At 49.3% G+C, this 18,016-nt stretch overlaps 2 protein-coding genes across 2 annotated transcripts in view; one reads left to right on the top strand and one right to left on the bottom strand.

Annotated features, from left to right (window-relative positions):
* RARS1 (arginyl-tRNA synthetase 1) overlaps positions 1-2,474 on the top strand; it is a 14,448-nt gene extending 11,974 nt beyond the window's left edge. Inside the window, exons 12-15 of the mRNA XM_031060571.1 lie at positions 162-267; positions 966-1,138; positions 1,726-1,973; positions 2,323-2,474. Coding sequence (XP_030916431.1) covers positions 162-267; positions 966-1,138; positions 1,726-1,973; positions 2,323-2,432 — 637 coding nt within the window. The 3' untranslated portion in view covers positions 2,433-2,474. The remainder of the gene's footprint in view (positions 1-161; positions 268-965; positions 1,139-1,725; positions 1,974-2,322) is intronic.
* Positions 2,475-3,657: 1,183 nt separating this feature from the next.
* Positions 3,658-17,440, bottom strand: LOC102033957 (rho GTPase-activating protein 7-like). The gene is made up of 10 exons (XM_031060570.1): positions 17,250-17,440; positions 15,705-15,786; positions 14,318-14,381; positions 11,812-13,139; positions 11,290-11,454; positions 10,454-10,613; positions 8,962-9,160; positions 6,639-6,858; positions 4,837-4,951; positions 3,658-4,452 (listed from the first exon to the last, which is right to left on the bottom strand). Exons 1-10 carry the CDS (start codon positions 17,359-17,361, stop codon positions 4,435-4,437), a joined length of 2,463 nt encoding a protein of 820 aa, XP_030916430.1. The 5' UTR covers positions 17,362-17,440; the 3' UTR covers positions 3,658-4,434.
* Positions 17,441-18,016: the final 576 nt, after the last annotated feature.

Genomic DNA, 18,016 nt, shown 5'->3' with positions numbered 1-18,016 from the left:
ACTGGGGGTGCTCTCAGTTTTGGAGCTGTCCATGTGATGGCAATTCCTTCAATACAAAATGATTTGCCACGTGCTTTTTTCCTAACCTTGCTGGGCACTAAGGGAGAGGGTGGAAGTGTTTTGCCTCTTTGCAGGTGGTCATTTTGGCTGTGTGTTTTCAGGAAGAAGTTCAAGACTCGTTCAGGGGACACGGTGCGTCTTATAGACCTGCTGGAGGAAGGACTGAAACGAGCCATGGACAAGCTGAAAGACAAGGAACGGGACAAGGTAGTTGTGACAGATTGCTTCTGTCCTGAGAACTTCCCAGATGTGTTCACAGACTTATGCTCTCTGCATTGCTTCATGAGATTTCTGTCTTGCTGCCTGCAGAGAACTGGATAGTGTGGGACGTGGAATGTAACAGAAAGACCAAACTCTGTCCAAGCACAGGGTGAGGCAGTGGAATTGGGAAGAGTAGTGTAGGGGGAAGGGAAAAGTCCCTTTTCAAACAGGAACACAAGTAAGCAGGTAACCTTGAAAATCTCCAAAGGGCTCATAGGAGTCAGACACAAAGTGCTTTGCCCTGCTGGCACTGTTCCAGCAGAGAGGGGTCTGTAAGTGTTTGGATTGACCAAAATGCTCCATAAGGGTAGGAGGACCAATATTTGTTCAATGTACATGTAAGAAGCAGGAGCAGAGCACATCACACCTGGCAGGTTGTGGGGCACAGAGGTCTGTGGGCTGTCAGAAGAATGAGTCAGCCCTAACCTGGGCAGGGCTGTGGTGCCTGTGGATTGCAGGAGAAGCGAGGGATGTATGTGGGGTTTTCTGGTACCCTGAGGCAGAGAGATGTGTGTGAACTGAGCACCACATGGGTAAATGCCCTCAGCAGCCTGGGCTCTCCTCCTGAGCCCTGCTGACAGGCCAGGGCTGTGCACTGTGCTTCATTCTTCCTCTTGACTCTTGCCTTTTGCAAATTGCACCAGGTCCTGACGCCAGAAGAGCTGAAAGCTGCCCAGACATCCGTGGCTTTTGGATGCATTAAATATGCAGATCTGTCCCACAACAGGCTCAATGATTACGTGTTCTCCTTTGACAAGATGCTGGATGACCGAGGGAACACAGCTGCCTATCTGCTCTATGCCTTCACACGCATCAGGTGAGTGGGGTGCAGGGTGCTGCAGGAGCTGGTGCTGGTGCTCTCTGCAGCTGTGCCACAAAGGGACACGTGGGCAAAGGGGTGACAGTCACATCAGTGCCCTTGGGGGTGTTGGGTAAGAGAAGCCAGCTACACTGCTATGCACCATGGACAAGGTTTTATTTGTCATTGCACACGATGTGTCCAGTGCCACCCGAAATGGCTCCTCTGTGTGACACACTGCCCAGGGAGGGAACTGTGGGAGTTCCTGGGAAGCAGAGGATTTAGGTGGTTGGAAAAGGATGCATCTGTGTTCCAGCAGCTGCTCAGCTCAGGTATTGCCACGCCCCAGTTTTTCTGGCACCCTGAGCCCTGCTTTGCTTGGCAGTATCAGCTGTCCTTGCTGATGCAGGTGCCTAGAGCCCATCCCTCCCTGTTCCTCTGCAGTGTCCTGGATGGAGGGCTGACTGTCCTCTTTGGCCTGGTCACCCAGGACTGGGCAGGGGAGGCCATCAGCCCTGAGGCAGGCCAGACAGGCTGTCAGGCTGGCCCTGGGCAGGCTGGGCAGTGGGAGCCTCACAAGCAGCCTCTGTTCTGGACCATTCCAGGGCCATTGCTCGCCTGGCCAACATCGATGAGCAGATGCTGCGGAAGGCAGCCAGGGAGGAGGTGCTTGTCCTTGACCATGAGAAGGAGTGGAAACTGGGCAAGTGCATCCTGAGGTTTCCTGAGATCCTGCAGAAGATCCTGGAGGACTTGTTATTGCACACACTCTGTGACTACCTGTATGAGCTGGCCACCACCTTCACCGAGTTCTACGACAGCTGCTACTGCGTGGAGAAGGACAGGCAGACTGGTGAGTGTTGGCCCTGGGCTGCTGTGTGTGCCTGTGTCACATCCTGTGGTCACATCCAGCTCCAGGGTGTTACCCTGTGTTGGAAAGGCTGTTGTCACACTGCTGTGTCCATGTGGGAGGATTGACAGAGACTGGCAGAGCCATGTTATGACTGAGCAGGAAGGCTGAGTAGAGCTGGGAGCAGCCAGGCACCTGGGAACAGGAGGGGTGGTCAATCTGCCTGGCTTAGGGAGAGCAGGAAGGGTTCCATGTGCCAGTCCAGGGCCTGGTTTTGGGTGGAGGGGCTTCCCCTGGGGAAGGTACTGTTGTTCTGAGCAGCTACTCCAGCTCCTCTGTCTGTGTTTTCCAGGCCAGATTGTGAAGGTGAACATGTGGAGGCTGCTGCTGTGCGAAGCCACTGCCACCGTCATGGCCAAGGGATTCGACATCCTGGGCATTAAGCCTGTGCAGAGGATGTAGCAGGTCCCTGTGGAATGACAATAAAGGGAGTAAACAACTGCAGTTCTCTCTGTCTGTTGGAGTGGGGTTGTGGTAAGGGAGAAAAAAGCAGAGGGGGGAGGGAAAAGGAGAGAAAATGAGTGTGGCTTCAATAGCTTCAGTAGCTGCAGATACAGAGGCAGACAAGTGGCTGTGAGCACAGCTCAGAGCAATTCCCAGTGCTGGAGCCAAAGCCCATGAACTCAGAACACCCAAAGGTACCTCCAGGAAACCCTCCACCCACCCACACTCCCAGAGCCAACAATACTCTGATCCATACTCCCTCCATCCACTTTACCTTAGGTGCCAGGTTTGAGCAGGTCACCCAGCCTTTGATGTCATCTGTGATGGTGCAGGGAGTCAGGCAGCAGTTTTACCTGGAGGAGCAGGAAGCCCAGGGGAGGAACAGATCAGTTAAACTACATTCCCTCTGAGGAAAACACAAGGGAAATGCCTTTCCCCTCAGCAGCAGTGCTCTGTGAATCCCTACAGAGTTGCAAACCTCTTTGTGCAGTGCATATCAATCGTGGGCAGCCACAAGGAGCCACAGCTCTTGCCTTTGCCTTGGGGCTTGTTGGAGGCTCTGCTTGAGCCTCCTAAAAGAACGTCCAGAGTCCTAAAGCAGCACAAAAATGCAGCTGTGCTACCACTGGAGAGGTGTTGGATTGATGCAGGTGCTCACTGACATCTGCATGTGTACATATATATTTGTATATATAGAGATCTGTATCAGGTTCTTCCATGTGCAGAGCGCTGGGGAGGGCTCAGCTCTCACAGCTGCTCAGTGTCTAGCACCTCATGGGGTGGGCACCAGCTGGCACTTCACCAGGTGCAGACCTGTGCAAACACTGTCCCTGTGCCTGAGCGCTGCCCACAAACCACCAGGCCTGGCACTGGGGCCAGCAGGGTGACAGCCATGCATGTCACCAGCTGCCCAGCTGTATGCTGTGCTCCCTGTGCCCCAGCTGCACCCACACCCGTGCCATGGAGCTGTCCCTGCTCTGGGGGCTCAGAGCCAGGCCCCTCCTGCCCTACCTGTGCCAGCTGGCAGGCTGGGTGGCAGCGGTGACAGCTGGCTCCTGCTCGTGGGGCCACCTCAGTGGCAGAAGTCCAGCGGTGGGCCAAGTGGACGCTGAGCTGTGGCCTCCAGCAGGAGGGGGACAGCCCTCTGCAGGCAATCCCTGAGTCTCAGCACCCCAGGGCGAGGGGCAGCCCCCCAGCTCAGGGCTGGGGTCAGCAATGGTCACAGCAGGGCTGTGTGGTGTCCATGTGTGCAGGGGTAGCCCAGAGCCCCGATGGGCTATTCCGTGGGGCCATGCAGCCAGGACCAGGGCTGTGCTGCCAGGGCTGACCAGAGGTGCAGGGCAGGCAGGGGTGTCAGGGCACCCCACGGGGCCTCAGAGCTGGGCACAGGGGTTCAGGCTGGGGAAACAGGGGCCCATGGTTGGGCTGGGGTGGAGGGGGCACTTAGGAGCCCTGTCTGGGCTGGAGACTGATGCCATGCAGGGATCAGACCCCTGGGACCCTCAGCTGTCCTGGGCTGGGGTGGCACTCAGAGGCCAGGCACTGGCTGTGGAATCAGTGCTGGGGGAGCCCTGGGGCAGGGCCGTGTGTCAGTGCAGGCGGCCATGGGGCAGTGTCCCCTGCCCAGACAAGCAGCTGGAGCAGAGGATTAGAAGGTCTGAGCTGGCTGTTGGAGTTTGGACAGCACCCCTGAGGGAAAGGGGCCAGGACCAGGTGGGACAACAGGGCTGGCAGGGCAGCTGCCCAGTCCCACACTGCCAGGACTGAGCCAGAGGTGGCAGCCAGGGTCAGCCGAGAGTAAAGAGCATCAGACACATCCATCAGACACATCCACGGCGATGAGGTCCGAGGTGGAGCCAGGAAGGTGAGCCAGCCAGGAAGGGAGGTCAGGATCAGGTCCAGGGACAGCAACCAGGGTCAGCCACAGTCTAAGGATCACCAGATAAGTCCATAATGACGGTCAGGCTGGGAAGTCAGTCTGTGGGCCAAGGTCCAGGGTCAGATCACTGGGGTCAATGGCCAGGCACAGGCATGGCTGCAGCCCTGGCCAGCCCCCAGCAGCAGAACTTCCACCCACCCTCCAGCAGGGATGGCCAGGGCCTCCCTGCCAGGGCACACGGCAGCCACTGCCCCACAGGAGCTCTCTAAGCTGCCCCCAAGCCCATGGAGGGAAGCCCCATCACGTTGGGGATGGAAGAGTGCAACAATGACACTCATTGTCTCTGGTGGCAGCAGCAGGATGCCCATCTGTCACAGACAGAGCAGCAGCAGCTCTGGCAGGGACATTGCCCAGCTCCTGCTCCAAGACAGCCTTCCCCCCAGGATGCCCAGAGCTTTAGCTGGGTGACAGTGAGGGACGTACCTGGAAGAGCCTGTTGCACTCCATTATCATGTGGGCCAAGCCCTGCGTTGCTGCCAGGTTCTCGTTCAGCTCCCTCTGGTCTGGCTTCCCCAAGCTGCACTTCCTCTGGCTGGACCTAGGAGAGGGGCAGGTGAGAGGGAGGCTGAGTGAGCAAAGTGCTGGGAACCACACCAAACACTCTGCACTGAAGGACCTGCAATGGGCCATGCTGGGCTCTTGCAATGTGACCACTGAGGGTCAATTCCCTCCCAGCACATCCCAAAGGTGTCCAGGGCACTACTGACCAGTAATAATGGACACCCAAGAAAGGCAAGTCAAAGAATTCATTCCCCAAACACATCATCACACACCTGGCCAAGAACAACAACGACCCCAAGCTCATTTGTGTATAATCTTCAATATCAAGCTCCTGTGATACCTGCAAAGCCCATGCAGAACCTTTTAAATCCTTTGGCCCAAACCACACCCAACACATTTCAAAACCAGTCCCCTCTTTTAATTCATGCTAGTGGTATTACATCATTAGTCCTGGCTTCTGAAACTTTTATCTATATAAATTCCTGCCAAAGGGCTTGAAAATTGGCTGGAAGATAACAGTCCTCAGTGCTGCTCCTCAAAATCAGACCTGTCAGCTTGAACCCTTTGAAGTGGGAACCCTGCGCCAGGGCATTAATGCACAGTTACAGCAGAGCTACAGCTTCAAAGCATCCTGCCTTCTAAACACTGACAACAAAGAGAAAACCCCATTGCTATCTTTGGTGCTAACATTTCAGAGCAGTGTTGATGTAAAGCAAAGAGGAGCAAGCCCCAGAGTGTGGCTCCCAGGAGCTCAGACAGCCCAGCAATGCAGCAGGACCTGCTGCCACCACCCCATCCCCTCCCCAGGTGCCCCACAGTGGCCCCGTGGCTCCCCTGTGTGCCAGCTCAGCACAGAAATGCCTGAGGCATTTTCTGGTGTTCTGTGACATTGAAAAGAAAATCCTCAGTGTTTGCTTTCCCTTCCCCTGTGCTATGCAGAGCCTGAAAGATGCCAACAGCACATGTGACAGCTTTGCTTTGGGACAGTCCTCCCCTGTGGATCCCCAAGTGAGGTGCTCAGCTCTCTGTGCTGTCGGGGCCACGACGCTTCCTGCACAGCCAGCTGAGCTCTCCTGCCCTGGTCTGTCTGTCCACAGCCCAGGAGCACCAGCACAGCAAACAGCCCTGCCTCAGGAGGCCAGATAAGGCACGAATGCTCTCAGAGATTATTCGCCTACTTTGGCCCAAGGGCACCTTCCTCCCTGCACGTACAGACAGGGGATGTTATGCAACCCAGATACGTCTACTTATTCAGATAAATTTACAGAATCCCCTGGCTCAATTTGGCAGGAATGATCCCCTTGTCACCAGCAGAACCAGTGCCAGCAGCTGCCTCAATCTGCCAGCTATCTGCAGGGCCTTGAGGCCACACCTGGGCTCAGGTGGGCAGTGCAGGAGCCCATTTCCAATGGCCAGCACCACTTTAATGCTAGCAGTGGGCCGCATGCTGGGCTCCTGGCAGCCAGGGGAGTGCAGCAGTGGTGAGGGACACACACAGACTGGCCAGGAGCACAGCAATGGGGCATTAGCACAGCCCTCTGCACTGGGCAGTGAGCAGCCACATCGCTCCATGCACTGCAGGCAGCTCCTGCTGCACCTCAGCAACAGATTTAAGGCAAACCCATGGCACACACAGTCCATGTCCCCCTCAAAATCAGGCACTGAGCCTAGGCCAGCTACAGAAAGCACTGCTCCAGCAAGAGCACTGCGGACAGTGCCAATACCTGGTAGAGGAGGAGGAACTGTCCCGCCTCAGGGTGTTGAGGTGAAACAAAGAAGGTGCCAGACAGACAGCAATGTTGGTTGGGGTCATCTGGTTTTCCTCAACAAAAGCCACCACGTCTCGCAGGAAGAACAGGAGGATTTTCAAAGCTTCTCTGTTTTCCTTCGGGAGAAGGAGAATGGCAGCCTGGACAGCCTGAAACTGCTCGTCCTTCGGCACGTCTGAAAACACAAACCATGATAAAAATCCTGAAAACACAAACCATGACAAGAATCCTGAAAACACAAACCATGACAAGAATCCTGAAAACACAAACCATGACAAAAACCCCTCATGACCTGCAGAAGGAGCATCCATCACAGGGTCCCAAGCAGGGCCCTGAGCCTGTAGGTTCATCCATTTCCTTGTCCCGAGCTCACAGCAGACAAGGAAAGGCCATTATCCCATCAAACATGAACCATTTCTCCTGCTGCCTGTCAGGTGCATGTTCACACCCAGGGATGCTGCTGCCTGACTTGCAATTTATCTCGAACACCATGCTAATGAACTCATCCCGAACTGAGTTACAATCCAAATAAGGACCTGTCTCCCCATAAAATATTACTCTGCAGTGATACTTTGGAGCTGCTCTACTGTCTTTTCCTTTCAGCTTCAAGCACGAAGAGAACAGATGCTCTCAGATAACTCAATTTAGAGAGCAGTGTTTTGCCAACAGATTTTAATTCACACTAACCCCCAGTGAGACTGTCTGGCCAAACAGCTCTGGCAGGAGGGCGGGTCTGGTTCATCCTGCCACGCATCCCCAGCACAAGGATTTCTCCAATTAACAAACACCACTGCAAAGGGCAGAAGATCACTTCTTCCCTCCAGGTAGAAGCACATACATAGAACACACAAAACACACTTCTTGGTGAAAACAGCATACTTCTTATCTCCAAAAAGAGTAATTTAATCTGTGCACTTGCTCCAGAAGATGGGTGAGTGGGGTGAATAGAATTTGGGCATTTGCTGTTTCTCTCCCAAAACAAGAGACAGGAGGTAGACAGTGGCCAGATTACAGTAATTGGAAGAAATCCTTTGGACATGGGAATTGTAGACCTCCTTACCAAGGAGGATTTGTGAATGCAAGAAGAAAACTTATTTCAAACAAATAAAAAATTTTCAGACAAAATTTTAAAACCCTGGCAGGTGATGAAATAAAACCCAACAGAACTTTCATGAACCTACACTGTACACAGAGCAGCAGCTGCTCATTGACTTATGTCAATAAAAGCCACATGGGTTAGGCTGCAAAACCAGTCCTCAGAAAGCTCACAATTTGTCTCTCAAAAGCTTTTCTCAGAAGCAGAAGAAACTTGTCTGTCCCAACAGCATTATTAGCCCTACTTCAAGCTCCTTCCCCAGTCCATCTGCTTTTTGAAAGTGAATTCCTTGAGGGCAAAGTACTGGGAACAGAACCTGTTTAAACTGTATTAAATGCAATATTTCAGTTTTGAGTTTCCTTGGTTCTTGGGTTGAGTCTCAAGGACAGTAACAGCGTGAGCACAGGCAGAAAGCTGCTGGCATTTCCCAGCTGTTTCACAGCAGCTGTTCTTGGGCACCTTAATAAAGAAATACATCAATATATCAGGTCTCCTTGCTCAAGGAGCTATGCCATGCCATGAACAAGGGGACCAGGTTATTTCTTAATTTTGCATAAGGAAATGACTGTTTAAAAGCACAGTTTAAGGGGGCAGCATTTCCTTACACTCATCCTTGAGGGAAGAGAACCAGCTGGTTCAGAGGATGCAGAAGGGAAGCTCCCAGGTCCAGAGCCACAGGAACTCATCTTGTCAGAAATGTCCTGGCTGACTTGTCCCCTCTGACTGCAGGGGACTTGGCACTAATCCTGTCTGGCCACTGCCTTGTACAGCTGGATATTAAGGTATCCAAGGCACTGGAAAATGTCACTGTTAGGTATAGGGGACAGGAAAGGAGATGACATATGGACTCTATCATTCAGAAGGCTAATTCTTTTTTATTAAGAAACCCATTGCTTTTTATATACCCTAGTTCACTACAGGTGGACTTGATTGGTCCTTTAATTAAAACACCATCACCATTGGTTAATTAAGAAACCACCCTTTGGTAAACAAATCTCCATAACACATTCCACATGTGCACAACACCAGGTGCAGCAAGTTAGGGTACGAATTGTTTATCATTCTTTTCTCTGATCTTCTCACAGCCTTTCCCAAAAAGATTCCTGGGAAAGTTGTGTGTTATTCTCTGTGACCAGAGAGCTGCCAGCACAGGGAAATGCCAGCATTGCTTTGGGTACCTACACTGGTAGATGTGGAGGAAGGATTCACAGAGCCTGCTGGTGAAGATGGGCTCAGGGAGGTCTCGGAAATACTGCTTCACCATGTCTGCCACGTCGAATGCTGACTGCCCCTCGTAACACACATTGTTTGGGCTGGTTTCATTCATTTCTCTTAAAGACAGAATCCTGGATTTAACGCCGGATTTTCGGAACAGGCCGACCTGTGGGTAAAAGAAATTATTAGAGACAAAGAGAGGAGTCGCTGGGAATCAAAATTTTGACAAATAAGTGATCCTTCACCTTCCTTCTAATCGCAAATATCCTGTGGCATTGATAGTGGATTGAACACCAAAATACTTTTGTATCATTAGAAGCCACATGGACACTTCTCCGAGGCAAGCCATGCCTGGTACCCAGAGAATCAGCTGTGACATACCAATTTTCATCTTTGTTTGGCTTTTATTTCATACAAAAGTCCTCATTTTGCCTTTTAAAATCACTACCTTTGACATATGTCCATTCTCTTGGGCAGGCTGTGTTCACACATGGCAACTCTAAGTTTCAAATTCACCAACGTGCATCCACCAAACACAAACATACACTGAGTGCTGGCTTACACAAACTGACTGTGAGATCCACAAGGCTCCCTGCAACACCTGATACATCTCATCTTTCCACAGGCTGGCAAAGGGCAGATGCCATTTTGAGGGAAATTTTGATGTTCTTTTTAATGTGATGGTCAACTCAGCGAGATTTAGGAGTTTCCCATGAGCTCGACCCACCAAACCTTCTGGTGACAGTTTTACTCTGTGCCACTGAGACAGTATTTACACTCTCTGGTTTATTTATATGAACTGAACGGATACCATAACCTCAAAATGAAAAAAAATAGCATTGTCACTTTTGCACTTTGGCATCATACAATACATCTAGACAATGGCAAAGCACAGGAAGAAAAGTGCTCTCTCTAACTAATATGTCTCATGTCACAAGGTCCTCATTTCTGCAGCTATGCTGTGAAAATACCATAAACAGCACACACTTCCATCTCCACTCAAGGGATAAATACACAGCTGAGCTCCAGAAAAAGTTGTAACAGGCACTGCTGTAATGTTTTCTCTCTGCTGAGTGGTGCATTTCAGCTGAAACAAGACTAATTCTCACATTAGCTCTGGCACTACCAGCAGCCACAGAACAGAGGGAACAATGACATTGTCTGGCAGATTTTTCTCCCTGGGGAGCAGAGACATGACACCTCCCCAGGCAAAGGCAGCCTGACTGCCTGCACCAGGAGGGTTTCACTGAGGGAAGGCACAAAAACACAGCACAGGGCCAAAGGCATTCCCAGAGGGGATCAGCACTGGCATTTCCTCACAGGCTCAGACCTACACCTTTCTGCCTATGCAGAGCCTCAGGGGATAAAAATCCTTCACAAAAGCACGAAAGAGAGTCTGCTTCCCTGGAGCAGATCTGCTTATGGCCCAGAGCTCCTCTGGGCTGCCGTGAGTTCATACCTGGTCGAGAAAGTGGCTTCTCAGGTACTCCAGGGCTTGCAGGATGCCATTGGGCAGGGGGTGGCTTGTTCGCTGCACATTCAGCAGTAAAGGAACCCCAAACACATTTTTGTCCTTGTAGTCGGAGGCTTTGGGCTTTTTTATGAACTTTGGTATGGTCCTGGAAACAAAACCCAGTAGATGCAGCTTACTAGGTGTGCAGCACATTGCACCTGCTGCTTCACACTCATCAGAAAGGGCTGAGCTGCTCCTTGTCACAGCCCCAAACACACACAGCATCAGGAGGGAGAGAAAAACAGCAAGGGCAATTACAGGGATGACTTCCTCATTTCACTGCTGAAATTAACTTTAATAAGGCATTCTCATGGGAAATACATTCCATCCCTTTACAGGACTGCAGGGTTTTTTCATTCTTTCTATATTCAAGTGCCAGCTCCCTACCACAAAATGTATGTAAGTCCTCTGAGAATCTGAATTTGTCACTGCTTTAGCTCAAACAGGCACTCAGGGCTGAAGGGCTGGATTCTCAATCCAGCCACCTCCCACCTCAGGTCCCACAGTCCCTGGGATGGTCCCCTGAAAAAGCCCTGCAACTGGGCAAATTTAAGGAGAAACTATGATGTGCCTTAAAATCAGTAACAGCAGCAAGGGGCCAAAGTACAGCCCACAGCAGAGGAAATCCTGGATCCATGGAAATAACCATGAAGCTGCTGGAAATTCAATAGGATGAAATTCTTCATCCTGAACATGTGCAATGCAGGCAGACAAGGAAATTCACATGCTTACATCGACTCCTCTCTTTCCAGCTCAGGTTGTTTTAAGATCAGACAACTTACCAGTTCCAGCCCTGCTTACTGGAAGGGGAATATCTGTCCATTAGAGCTGTGAGTCTCAACAAAGCCAGCTTTTGTGTGCGGGCCAGCTGGGCAGCTGACTGGCCATCAGTCTGCAGGGAAAGGCTTTCCAGGTTCTCTTCCACACACCAGTGCTGCTTCCCGTGCCTATGGGACAAATATTGCTTAACCTTAGGACCATTTCCACCATCCCTGTTTCCTACCTGTGTCTGTGAAGCACCCAAGACTCTAAATGACCTGCAGTTTTTGCACTTAAACAAGGTGCTTCCCATCCAGGAGGGGCTCTGGCAATACAAACTGTTTCCCTGATTCCAATGCCCGAGTGCTCATGCAGATTATGAGTGTCCCTTTTCAGCAGAGGTCAGAACTGGTACCTGTGGAGCAGTACCTGCCACCAGCAGGGCTGACCCTGCTACCTAGGACAGACTTTAGAATACTTTGTTCTGGCAAATCAATTCTATTTTTGAGTGGACAGAATCAAAGGCAAACCCAAGGATGGCTGACCTGTTGGTGTTTTTAGAGTCTGTGATGTATGCCAGGTCTGCAGAACCAATCTCCTTGCCCAGGCCACAGCTGCTCTCTCCCCCAGCCTCCCCTGCTGCCTTATCTTCTGAGCCCTCTGTTTCAACAGAGCTTTCTTTAGGGGAGGGCAGACACAAAGAGGCCAAGTCACTGGCAAAGTCAGAATCCCCATCATCTGAGAGCTTCTCTGTCCACTGATCTACCAGCTTTTTGAGGCCATTGACATCTGCAATGACGCTGTTCAGCTCTGAGAAAACGTCGTCGTCGCCGAGCTGCTCCGGGCCCTGCAGCTCGGGGCTGGGCATGTTGTCATACACACTCAGCCTCTGATCCCTGCCCAGCACGGGGCTCCTGGGGCCTCTGGAGCTGCTCCTGCTCCTCCTGCACCCGTGGAAGCTCCCAGTTCTCCAGTTGACAGAAGAGCTGTCTGCAGACAGGGAGCTATCTGTAAGCACTGTGGGGAAAGTGCCGGGTTTATGGCCTTGTGGTATTTGAAACATCTGGCTGTTTTGTAAAGTCACGTCATTCTTTAGGTTTTGCTGGGATAGATCATTCCCCAGCAGCAGCTTGCTGGTGTCCATGTGCTCTGCCTGCATCCTCCTTCCTTCACAGGGGCTGCCTGGTTTTATACCAGGGCTTGCAGTGCTCCCTGTGCTGCTGTTCACAGACTGACTGCTGCTATTGCTGCTCTGGGGAGAAAAGGAAGAATTGTTCTTTGTTCGGATGCCAGAGAGGTCAGAAATATTTACACAGTTCAGCATCTTCATCTTTTCTTCATTAAGTCCTTCCAGAAGAACAGGTTCACTTATTATGGGTTTGGCCTTTGACTGACCACTCCTTAAATTGCAGCTCCTTAAGTGCAGCTTCTCCATCTTCTTTAGAAGGCTCTTCCTCTTTTTAGATGGTGACTTATCCAAAAGCTTCTCCTCACTGGCGATATTTAAAAATTCACTGGGGGGAGGAGAACAACTAACAGCAGAGTCCAGTGAAGGTACCTTAACTGAGGAACACCTCGAGGAGCTCGTGCTGGTTTCCACATCTTCGAAAGGTTTTTGGGAGTTGACAATGTCACTGTCAGCACTGCTGGTGCTGTGAATTGAGGACACATCGTGCTTCTCACCATGATCCAGACAGACACTGTCCTCGTTGCTGATGCTCTTCACCACTGGAGTGCCTGGGGCGGGAGCAGCAGCCCCCTGCTCTGCTGGGAAAGCTGCCAGGCTCCCGATGCGAGACCAGCGCTGGCTGCACCTCTCATAGGCCCACCTGTCACTGATGGCACAGGGCTCATCATCCTCGGAGTCGTCACTCTTGGAAGGAGAAAACACACAACACAAGTTCAACGGGAAAGTTTGGCAAATTTTAGATTACAAAAAGCAGTTTGACATAAAAAGTAGACTTAAATTTTCTGCCGACTTCCAAAACCCCCACAACCAACACAGGGAAATGTGATCACTCAGACACTGAAGATCTGCCCTAAGTTAGCTGAAAAACGTGCTGACAAATGATGCCCAAGTATGCTGATAAATCTGGGAAGCTGACCACAGGAAAAAGTGACAGATTTGATCTGAGGGTGAAAAATCCTGTTTTGTGGCAAATCCAAGCATTTTGAAAGATGATTGTATTGGGTTTACACTGCCTTTCCTAAAGTCAAACAAATCAAACACTCTCACACTTCTGTGACCAAAACCCATCAATTTTCAGGTAAGGAAGTGTTTAGCTGTGGGACTGTGGCAGCATCAGTATCTGTGCAGCCTTTTGGAGCCCTCAGCCTCCCTTGGTATCTGCACCAAGTGCCCTTTGCTGGATTGTCCCCTCTCTGAGGGAACACTGGGACAGTGAAACATTGCAGAGATGGGAGCCACCTGTCTCTTCTCCTGCCCCATTCTGCCCCAAGAAAGAGCAGAACTCTCCAAAACCCAGACATTTTTCCAGAATTTGGCATTATTTTCTCCTAGTCCTGCAGTTAATACCCGGTGGCTCAGAGGCTTGGCAGAGCTGGTGCTGCCCAGCCAAGCTGCAGTGGCAGAGCACAAAGACAGCACAGCTAAAACCCACCCAGTTTGTATGGGCTGAGCATTTGCATTGCCCTTTTAATTTCTTTGTTAAGTCAACAGGAGTGAAACTTCACTTTCAGCACATACATAAGGTGGAAAACTATATAGGAAAGCAATGATAGCCATGCTGAGATGGGGCTTTGGGGCAACTTCTCCTCCCCTCAGTGAATTTTTGGACAGTCAGGTGTGTCAAATCAAATTTTAAAAGTGTTTGAACCTAACCTACCTTGCAAAGTTTCAAACATTACATAGTAGCAATCTCCATCCTTATGCTTTCTCAACATAACATGCAAATTGCAGAGCTTTGTGGGATGGAATAGAAAGAAAAGTTCAGGAATTGCTAATCCTTCATGCACTTTTGAACCCAGGTGTTTGATACAACAGCTCAACACATCTTTAATTAGAACAGGAACTGTATGTTACAGACATACCCGTTTCCTGTCACGGCTTATTTCCACTTTCATTGATGCATACTTGTTCAATGTGTTCAACCTTCTAGGGTTTGAGAAAAAACACAGGAGTTTTACATTTCAACTATTTTATTGCTTGAAAACAAACATGCACCAAACTAGATGTGATCTTATACCAGGGAGTCTTCACTATTGTCAGACTGACATTCTGTTAGGGGCTCCCATACACTGGCCCCCAAAACCAGCACCAATAACAGCACCATGATGTTCACACTTCCAGTTCTGCCATCTTAAAACTAGAGAAGACAACCATAATCAATCCTTTAATTTAAAAAAAATCATATTATTAGTGCTAATGATTGTGAAAAACTTCATATTGCTTTAAGATTTTGAAAATAAATGAAATTCTGTGTCGGCTTCTCAAAAAAAAAATTTAAAATGAAGATGTTGACCTGTATCCCTGGAGGGACTGCATTGTCTATCATTTTAATTAAAGCTTGTGGAAGCAGTAAGGTCCCCAGATTAGTCAATCACTTAGTTGCCAAACAATAGGTGGCATCAACAGGAGGAACACTGAGAGTCTCCAAGGAGCATCCAGGACAGCAGTGACACCAAGAAACAAAATAAACCCCAAGTTCTCCAATATCTGCTGTGCTTTAGAGATGTGCGTGTGAACAACTCCTCTTGGTGCCCTGGTGCAGGCAGAGCTGGAGCTCAGGTGACCAACACCTCGCCAGGAGAGGAACTTTGCAGTGCCCTAAGTGTAAGAAACCATCATTTCTGCTGAAGAAACTCTGCTGAACAATCTCCTGATGAGCAGGCTGCAGTAACTGCAGTACCAGCTGAAGCAGGAGCCTCACACTGTCCTGGCTCTGCTCCATGGGGAAATTCCACAGGGCGCTGAGTCTCACTTGGCACTGACAGTGCAGGTTCACTGAACAGCTGTGGCAAAGCAATAGCTTCAAACCAGTACCTTTGCTTCTCACCCAAAAAATATTCAGGAAAACAGAGCAGATCTCATGCAGATAATTTTTTTCTGTCTATCTGCTGGAACAGGAGTTGGAGGAAATTCCTGCACTCCATTGTACATGATCCTAGAGAGCAGCCTGCCATGCTTGCAGGGAACTGGTTATTTTTAATCAGCTTGCAGCCATTTCACATCACAAAAAAAGATATTTAATGCTCAGTGTAACATCCCTGAGAGCTTGGCTGAAGAGGAAGTGCAGACATGTGCTTTACTTTACCTTTTAATTCCTAAAACAACCAACTTCAGCGGCACTAAACTATGTGCTGAAGTGATTCCTTCAGTCACAGATTTGGTGACTTTGTTCCTCTCTGACAAAAGCAGAGGCATGAAAAGATGAGTAACAAGTAACTCTACCAAAGATGATCCATGATTAATATTTACCTGAACAGTGATTCAATTGCATCTCCATCTAAAAACTCATGATCTCTCCTCACAGTTTTTACATCAATGGGAAACTGCATATCTGTGAACAAAGAAGTGGAATCTGAAATCTGAGCTGTAATTGCAAAGACTTTCAGTTTTGCAGCTTATTTATCACAGGATGAATGAAACTGCTTCTATTTCTATAGCTGTGCATTCATGCAAACATCCTTCCAGCAGGTGAGGATCAGCTCCTTAGGGCAAGTGGGGAATAAATGCAGGGATCTGCTTGCTGCTGCTCTTACAGGTGGACAAGCCCTTCTGCATTTCCAGGAGCTTGCAGTCACTGATGAGAAACACAAAATAACCTTTAGATTTGCTTTGGTTCTCTGCACCTTCTACAGAATAAAGCAGGGATTGTTTTACATGAGCCTTTGCCATGGTGAGGTGCAATGCAGCACATGAGAAACACTCTGAGCTCCAGGGAGCCTGACACATCATGCTGGGCTGGGAGCTGAAGAGTTCAGTGTTTCAGCTCCTGAGATTTAGCCTAGCACATGAGGGAACCACTGAGGTCCATATGGATTTTCTTAGCTTATTTTATAAGCTTTATTTTCCCAGCCAGGTCAGGAAACAGCATAAGCAGCAAGGTAATGCAGGGGATTCGTTTTCCAGAAGCATGGCAATGCACATTTCCAGCAAACAGCCTATAGAATAACATCTGCTGTGGGCAGACAGGAAGCATTTCCAGGTTTCATTTTCCAGCTTTCAAACCCAGCTCTACTGGCTTGACTTCAAATTTTCAATTTTGTAGTGACCAAGGGAGGTAGGAATGAGAGCAGTTAATGTTGTTCTTTTAACTGTAGTTCTTTGATAAAATCTTTATCTTAAAAATAGGTTAGCTTTTGTTACTTCCAAAAGTAACAAAAACCGTATTTTAAAGAAGAACAGTTTTAAGGTATATGCACAAGTGTGGCCTGAAAAAATTATACAGGCTCTCAACAAATCCATACCTCCTCCCAAGAAATAAGCACACTTTGTAGTTGTAACAACATGAAAACATGCTGAAATTGCATTTTTGACTGGCTGGCTGCTGCTGAATATTTCTCCTGAACACTTATGATTGCAGGATGATTTTTTGCAACATTCTTTTTCAAAACACCAATAAAGCAATCTCACTCAGATCACAGGCTAGAGAGCCCCAGAGGAGTTTTGGTTGCAATCAGTGGTTGGAAACATCACTTCCAGCACCCCAAGGAAAAGAGCCTAAAAATTATAAGCAACTAAAAATAACAAAAGCAGAAATTTGACTGAGTTACAGTCTAACAATAGGAAAAGAAAACCAGGGGAGATTTTGTCCTTTAAAGAATTGTACTGAGCCCCTGCTGAGATGTCCCTTCTGCAAGAAAACACACCAGGTCACTACTTTCCTCCAGGTTGGCATGAAGATATAACAGAATTTGGAAGTGCTTCCATCAGAAGTGTCAGGTTCTAAAATATATTATTCATATGAACAATTCCACTCAAATTCAGTGTCAGCTGCTTGGCAAGTCTTTGTGATCATACCTTCAAACAGCTGAGCATACTGGGGAAATCCAGCAGCTCTCAGCCAGTCGCAGGCTTCTCTGGCTTCAATTTCTGCAAGGAGAACACACAGTGGTTCATGGACAGTGCTCATCAGAGGCAGTGAGAAGCTAATTTCACCTGGCACACTCTCTGAGAATTTTGTATGTTAATGTTTTGTTAGGATATTGCTAAAAAGGAATAAATCCTTGTATTCAACGCACGTAGCTCTGCAATAGTCATTCATACTATTGGGATAAGCAAATATAGGATTGATAGATTTGAACACACACTTGGGATGTCACACAGGGGGCTAAATCAGCTGTCCCTGAGCTGGGGGCAGTGGAGCCTCTGCTGCCAGCAGAAATGAGTGACCAGAGCAGGGTGTGGGGCACACATCTGTGCCCTCACATGGCAAAGCCTGCTCACGCATTCCAGCGCTGAGAGATGGTGATAAGACACAAACAAATCCTATAAATAAACTTAAAATGCTCTCACAACTTTAATAACACTGGCCAGGGCCTAAGCATTCCCAGAACAGGAGTTCTCAGGAGTACCTGTTGCTAGGCTCTATCAATATTTATTTCCTTGCCAACTACCTCCAGCCCCTGGCAGGCAGTGAGCACAGCAGATGTCAGGAGCTCGCTGCTCACTCGGTGGCAGCTGGGCAAGGCTGTGGCCAGCACTTCTCTAACATCCCACAGAGGCAGGGCCCAGCCCCACAGAGTCACACACCAGGCTCCTCACACACAGGCAGGTCAGCATGGGTA

Source organism: Geospiza fortis, unplaced genomic scaffold, assembly GCF_000277835.1.
Source record: "Geospiza fortis unplaced genomic scaffold, GeoFor_1.0 scaffold413, whole genome shotgun sequence".
In the NCBI taxonomy this organism is placed as follows: Eukaryota; Metazoa; Chordata; class Aves; order Passeriformes; family Thraupidae; genus Geospiza; species Geospiza fortis.
Note: the sequence above shows the minus strand (reverse complement) of the source record. Positions and strands in the feature narration are given on the sequence as shown.

Bases quoted from the DNA above. Each gene is read 5' to 3' on its own strand.
- LOC102033957 (XM_031060570.1), bottom strand. From the start codon at position 17,361: ATGAGCACTGTCCATGAACCACTGTGTGTTCTCCTTGCAGAAATTGAA. The intron at 13,140-14,317 runs GTATGTCTGTAA...TCTCCTTCCAAG, and splicing joins TAAGCCGTGACAGGAAACGG to AGTGACGACTCCGAGGATGA. The intron at 11,455-11,811 runs GTCAGCCATCCT...TTTGTCCCATAG, and splicing joins GACTCTAAAAACACCAACAG to GCACGGGAAGCAGCACTGGT.